This window comes from Henckelia pumila, chromosome 4 (genome assembly GCF_033568475.1).
Source record: "Henckelia pumila isolate YLH828 chromosome 4, ASM3356847v2, whole genome shotgun sequence".
Lineage (NCBI taxonomy): Eukaryota > Viridiplantae > Streptophyta > Magnoliopsida > Lamiales > Gesneriaceae > Henckelia > Henckelia pumila.
This window is the reverse complement of record NC_133123.1, coordinates 225,796,174-225,802,808: the sequence shown is the minus strand read 5'-3', so window position 1 is coordinate 225,802,808 and position 6,635 is coordinate 225,796,174. Positions and strand designations below refer to the sequence as shown.

Below are 6,635 nucleotides of genomic sequence, written 5' to 3'. Positions count from 1 at the left end.
GTAGCAATTGCACCATTGTAGCTGAAATCCTCATCTGAGTTGATTGTTGATTGCACTGCGAGTAAAAAATCCAAACAAACTTCCTTCACTCCCACATTTCTTTCACAAATGAGTTGCAAACCCTTTTTTATAGCCTAATAATTCTTCAAAAATAACTGATTTTGGGACTTGATGTTTGAATTCTTTATAAATGGAATACACGAATTCTGAACATAACAAGCCGTCTTAGCTCAGCTGGTAGAGCGCGTGGCTTTTAACCACGTGGTCGTGGGTTCGATTCCCACAGACGGCGTTTTTCCATTTTTATTTAATAATATAATAAATAATTAATTAAACGGAATCGTGATTAGGAAGGAGAATTAAGTATTATTTTAATAATAAATAATTAAACCGAATCGTGATTAGGAAGGAGAATTAATTGTGTTTTTTTTATCGCTTCACCTTAATTAGTGAATAAATACGTTTCATCCTACTATAATAAAATATTTATTTTTATCACAAAATGTCATTGTATTAATTTTTCACGCAAAAGAAATTAAAAATAGTCAAAAAAAAAATCATATATGCTAGCGAGTAGCGATCGATACATATGTGATATATATATGTGTAATATAATAAATAAAAATTGTGTAAATAAAAATTGAGAAAAATAAGAAATATATGAAGTGAAAGAAGTTGATAATTTTTTCAAATAATTTTTAAATTAGAGATAATAATGAATTCTATCAAATAGTGATGAAGATGGTGTAATTTTGATTTCGATATATTTGCTCTATAACAATATAAATGAATAGGTAATCTTATACACTAAATATATAATTTGACGTTATGTCATATCGACACATCAAATAAGTTAATATAAATGGCTCAAGTTATATATATAGTATACATATATATAAAAAAGAATTTGGATTAGTACATGTTTTGGGTATGGAATTTTCCGGTGTGCATTTTCAAGTAAACTTCTTAAATTGTTTATTTTAAGGTATTAACTGTTTGTTAGTATTTCTTTTAGAACTATTTACCTAATTAATTAATTTTCTCTTTCTATGCAGTGCTAAAAAATGAAATCCGTGACACATTAAAAAACAGGGGGAAAAAAGAGAAAGAGCAAACAGTTGACCGTTGTTTTTATTCCAGAAAACGGTTGAATGCTTGAAAAACTATTGATGGAGTTCACGTCTTATCACCTCTCTTTCTTCATTCATTTCTCTTCAATTTAAAGGTGTGAACTCACGTTCACTCCTAATATACTTATTGTATATAATATAATATATATGTGTGTATATATATGTATATATGTATAATATTTCGACGTCAAAAAAGCTCTACATAGCTGAACTTGATGTGGGTTTCCAAGAATTTATGAGGGGTGGTGAGTTTGGGCTTCCAATTATGAAATTCGAAGATTTTTTGATGCAGCCTGGTGAAGATAACCAAACGAAGCACCAACTCCAGGAGGAGGTGGGAATTTCAATTGCTTTTCTTATTCTTTTTTTTTTTTCCCTCGTTTTTTCGAATTCGTTTCGAAGATCAGAATATCCATAGACGATATATAGATTTGTACGGCCGGATATTAACAACAGTTTTTGTGGTGTTGACTAACTAGTCTTGATCAGAAATTATGTGATTTATAAGGTGATGAATCTTGAGTACTCTTATCTAATATGTTAAAGTTTTCTTTTCTTCTTCCTTTATATGTAGCTGGGGATGTGAGTATATGTTATACATGGATGAGTAATTTTATATGTATAAAGTAAATTCTTATAATTTTTTGTTTTTCTGTTGTGGGATAATGGAACCATTATTTGTACGTTTAGGTACTTTTAGACTTCGATTCGATTAAATATCTATGTTAATTAAAGAACTTAATTTTTTAATTTTTTTTTTGTGTTAGGCCTTTTGTAGCCGAATAAAAATTGTCAAATGATGTGTAGATGATAAAACAATATAGCTTGAATTCTGAGATTACTATTCATGAAGTTAAAAGTATTATGTTATCTATATATATCATTAAATTCATCATTCGTCAGTATGTACAATATTCTTTATTATCTCATTCTGCGTTACCTAAATATATATTCCAATTTGGTGCAGGTGGAGAAATTGCAGAGAGAGTTGGATGGAGAGTTGCAACTGAAGAGGGTATTGCAATGTGCAATGCAAGGAACAATTGGCTGGTGCGAATCTTGTTCCACCCAATCCTCACTACTTCCCTTGAAGGTTACTTCATTCGTTTAATTATATATCTGCTATGGTTTTTTTTTAAGAAGTATATAAAATTGTTGAATATGGAATCCGAAACATCGTCTCAATTCGAGAAGTTGACATTATATCAACTACTTTAATCAAAACTAAAATTATAACCTTATCTATCATACTTTCTTCTAGTGCAATGATAATAATAGTTCCTAGAGGATTTTATCATATCTATCATACTTTCTTCTAGTGCAATAATAATAATTCCTAAGAGGAGTTTATCATGTGATATAAAATAAATGATTATAGGGTTTTATTTTATTTGATTGTCTTCTTTTTGAAAAAAAAAACTAGGTAATATTTCAATGACAGAGGGATCTATGTTCATAGTGAGCGTTGATGAAAATCTTTTCTCAAGTAATTTTTTTCGAAAGAATTTAACATAGCAAATTGTTCATTTATACACAAAATACATAGTTCAGCCCCATCTTGACGTGAAAAATCTACAAAAAATTATCATGTAAACATTGTTTGGTTTGATGTATTATTAATCTATATATAACTTATCCCAATCAATTTCGTCTTATTTTCGTCATATTATTTATCTATTTAATAATTAATAATTTTACATCAATTAAATCAAATAAATTATAATCTATCCATCAAATCAAATAATGTATTAACTATTTTTCTTATTTATTTTTAATTTACATTATATTACTTATCTATGAATTACTTTTCATATCACTCAAACCAAACGGTGCGTGCTTTTTCATATTACAAAAACTCGTATGAAACCGTCTCAAAGATCAATTTTATGAAATAATTATCCAACCCAAACTGAATCAACTCAGGAAATATTATTGTTCATAAAAAAATATTACTTTCCAAATCGGAACGACCCATCTTACGAATATAGATTTAGAACTGTAAAACGGGTCAACCCATGGAGGGGCAGGTCGGCCCACCAAAAACCCACCAAACGAGACAGGCCGACCCACCATCCCGACGGATTGAAAATCCTCAATTTAACCCAAGATAGGTTGCAGATTAGGCGGACCAGCCCGCAAATTAACTCACGAAGAATAAAAATAAATATCATTATAATTAATTATAAATATCATTTCATAAATAAATATTAATATAAACATATTAATAAAATTTCTAATTATTTATTTTATATGTGTAAATTTTATGTAAATAATTAATACAATAGAAACCACAACTTTCATTAAAAAAATACATTTATATATCACCATAAAAGTAAAAAAAAAATTAAAATTAAAATTAAAATAATTCAGTCCCGCTGGCCCACCCAGGCCCGCCGCGGGTTGGACTGCCTAGGCCCGCGACCCGTGCGGGTTGACCCGCTTATGCTCGCCTTTAGTTGGGTTGAAAATTTTCAACTCAACTCACTTAAATTGTGTGACGAAGTGCGCCGACCCGACGAATCTAACCCAAATTGACGAATCTATATAGATCCGTACGACCATCTTATCAATAAAAAAACCTACTTTTATTTGTTGTATATATATGATATCAAAAAATACTGGATAAAGTAATAATTATTTGAAAACAATGACCAAAATATTTTATTTGAAGTATATTATAAATAATTTATTTGACCTAACATAAAAAATAAATTTTGAAATAATGATCATAACTGGATCTATCACGAGGATAATGCTATCGGGTAGATTGAACTAAACCATGTCTATGCATTGTAGCATCAGAGTAGTCGAATTCCGACAACCCCATGCGGGAAATTATATAGTCCACCTAGCTAATTACAAACTATTGACCTACTTGGATTGATGACACAAAAGACAATCAAGCCTGGTATATGCATACATATATATATATATATATATATATATATATATATATATATATATAGTTCTTTTATGGTGCCCAACACTATATGTCCACTTCATGCCCACCATGTACAAGTCAACTCATCTATTTATTAATTGAAACTTGTCGTCCACCTATACACATGAAATGGAAGATTGTAATATCATTTTATATCACAGAAAATCGGATGCCATGTTATGTGCGCTTAACATCGAGTCCATGCAGGTTCAAGTTCTGCTGACAGAACTCGGAGTGGTAGAAGAAGAGATCGACTGGCTTGAAAGAAAGATTAGCGAACTCAAGTTGGATATCATCCAAGAGAAGGTGCAGATCAAAGAATGGCAAGTGTTGAAGTTCAAAGAATCACAGCCGCAGTCTGAGCAACGACAATTAAAGAAGTTGCCTTCTAGAAGACCAAACCAAATAGATCACAGGAATTGTGAAACACTGGCAACATCGCAGAATGAATATAGAAAAAACAGGGCAGCGAGAGGAAGAAGAGCCTCCTTAGGGTCCTCTATGGAACTTCAAAGTATAACTTTCCGAGGAATGAACGGTAGAAAAAATTATTATCTATTATTTTCTTCGAGAGAAGATCTTATGCGAAGGCATAATTTTGTGAAAAATGTTCGGTATTTTAGCTGCAGGAACAGAGGAGGAATATGGGAATTCAGTACACTCAAAAAGTCGTGCAGTTAATAATCGAATAGAAACGGAGAGTGAAAATGAGAACCCGAGTATGCTATCAATAGAACTGGTCAAGTGTTTGATAGGAATATTTCTCAATCTAAATAAAACAACATTTAAGAGAAAAGGATCAGCTAACCTTCCGAAGAATTCTGTGACCTGCGCGAACTCAAAAGCACTGGTGTCAAAAGCCACATTCAGTTGCAGTACAAACGTGCTTCCATTTAACCACAATGCAGCACATCTTGATCCTTATGGGGTATTGCATGAACCTGATTTTGCAGTCAGAGATGTTGGACCATACAAGAATTTCATTCAAATCACAAAACGTTCACTGGATCCAAGCCGCCTTTCTGAATGTCTTCAAGCCATGAGAAGACTCAGGTAAGTACCTGTTATCAACAAACCGCCTATCAAAGAGCCTTTCTAAGTGTTCATCTATCCAGGATTTTGATGCAAAAACTCGGCAAAGTGAACATAACTTACTTCACTCACAAGCAGAAGCTGGCATTCTGGATTAATGTTTACAACGTCTGCGTAATGCATGTACTCCAACACATTCCAAGTTTTTTTTTTCCTGAGTTTATCAACGACCACAACTTTCTACATGACTTTTTACCCTGTTTCAGGCATTTTTGCAACACGGACTTCCTTCAACACAGGAGAAACTACTAGCACTGATAAATGAGGTAAATCAGTCGAGATTTGGTTTCTTGTTCCACTGGTCTTCAGTTCATGAAGACGGCTGATAGAGCAGAAAATCTAGGTGGTAGGTTTGTATCTCTAGTGAGACCACAACACAAACTTGAGCATAAAAAAATTGCACTAACATGTCCAATTTAGATGGAATCTTCAAAATTATTTTTGCAAAATCAATATAGTGATGATATGTTCTCATCAGGCTGGAATTAACGTTGGTGGTTTGGTGCTTCATGCTTTCACTATCGAACACTTCATCCTTCGGCGGCAAGCAGAAACCACCAAACATGTGAGTAAAGATAATGAAAACCAAGTTTTAACTCAGTTTTTCAACAATCAATTAATATCGAGTTGTCTTGTACTTCAGGAGCTAACAGATGAGAAAGCAATGCTTATAAGGCATGCCTGTGGCCTCGCTTATCCAGAACCTAACATCACATTTGCTCTATGCCGAGGCAGCTGGTCATCACCGGCAGTAAGACCAATATTACAGCATTAACTTTTTGGATTTACCAGGTTTCAGTAGCTATACGACTAACATTTAGGCTTGCAGTTGAGGTTTTATACACCAGACGAAGTCATGAATGAGCTAGAGAAAGCAAAAACAGAGTATTTGGAGGCTTCAGTCGGAATTACAATCAAGAAAAAGATTTCAGTGCCAAAGCTCTTGCACTGGCAAATGAAAGACTTTGCTGATGACATGGAATCACTTCTAGAATGGATTTACAGCCAACTACCACAGACAAGCTCATTGAAAGTACAGATAATGGAGTGTCTAGATGGAGAAACGCAATCTCCAAAACAAAAACTAACAGAAATTCAACCTTATGTCTCAGAATTCCGCTATTTGCTCCCAGACTCCCAGTATGGCAAATTATCACATCATGTATAACTTCTCAGAAGTTTAAACATGCATATAATTTATGTTATATACATATTATATATGCATGTATGTACGCATATATATGTAAATTAAAATATAAACATCAAATGATGAAATATTCAAAATTCTTTTAAGTATCATTTCATTAAGAAGTTTTCTATAGCAAAAATCATTTGATTTTCCTGATAAAAGGAAATGAGTTCCTACAATCTAGTTTAATCCTATGATATAGGAACTACATTAGAATGATAAATGAAAAACGGTTTAAAATTTCAAATTTTGTCATGTATTTGAGCACCGTATGTTAAAAGAA

At 32.3% G+C, this 6,635-nt stretch overlaps 1 protein-coding gene, 1 long non-coding RNA gene and 1 other non-coding gene across 4 annotated transcripts; 2 read left to right on the top strand and 1 right to left on the bottom strand.

Moving 5' to 3' along the window:
- Positions 1-219: 219 nt before the first annotated feature.
- TRNAK-UUU (transfer RNA lysine (anticodon UUU)) lies at positions 220-292 on the top strand. Its single transcript has one exon. It is a non-coding gene; the product is annotated as a tRNA-Lys (tRNA).
- Positions 293-1,342: 1,050 nt separating this feature from the next.
- Positions 1,343-6,550, top strand: LOC140866473 (uncharacterized). Of its 2 annotated transcripts, XM_073271468.1 has the most exons (9): positions 1,343-1,464; positions 2,098-2,223; positions 4,279-4,609; positions 4,695-5,124; positions 5,187-5,286; positions 5,370-5,429; positions 5,642-5,728; positions 5,807-5,914; positions 5,993-6,550. In XM_073271468.1, the coding sequence occupies exons 1-9, from the start codon at positions 1,366-1,368 to the stop codon at positions 6,329-6,331; spliced, it is 1,680 nt and encodes a 559-aa protein (XP_073127569.1). In that variant the 5' UTR covers positions 1,343-1,365; the 3' UTR covers positions 6,332-6,550. The 2 variants fall into 2 exon arrangements, with proteins under 2 accessions (XP_073127569.1, XP_073127568.1); XM_073271467.1 differs by having other exon boundaries at positions 5,642-5,914.
- LOC140866474 (uncharacterized) lies at positions 4,110-5,340 on the bottom strand. Its single transcript, XR_012144901.1, has 3 exons — positions 5,227-5,340; positions 4,880-5,132; positions 4,110-4,187 (listed from the first exon to the last, which is right to left on the bottom strand). It is a non-coding gene; the product is annotated as an uncharacterized lncRNA (long non-coding RNA).
- Positions 6,551-6,635: the final 85 nt, after the last annotated feature.

What these genes read in the sequence shown, in the direction of transcription:
- LOC140866473 (XM_073271467.1), top strand. Translation starts at nt 1,366, where the DNA reads ATGAGGGGTGGTGAGTTTGGGCTTCCAATTATGAAATTCGAAGATTTT. An exon ending in AGCACCAACTCCAGGAGGAG is followed by an intron (nt 1,465 to 2,097) that starts GTGGGAATTTCA and finishes AATTTGGTGCAG; the next exon opens with GTGGAGAAATTGCAGAGAGA. An exon ending in GCAGCTGGTCATCACCGGCA is followed by an intron (nt 5,915 to 5,992) that starts GTAAGACCAATA and finishes TTAGGCTTGCAG; the next exon opens with TTGAGGTTTTATACACCAGA.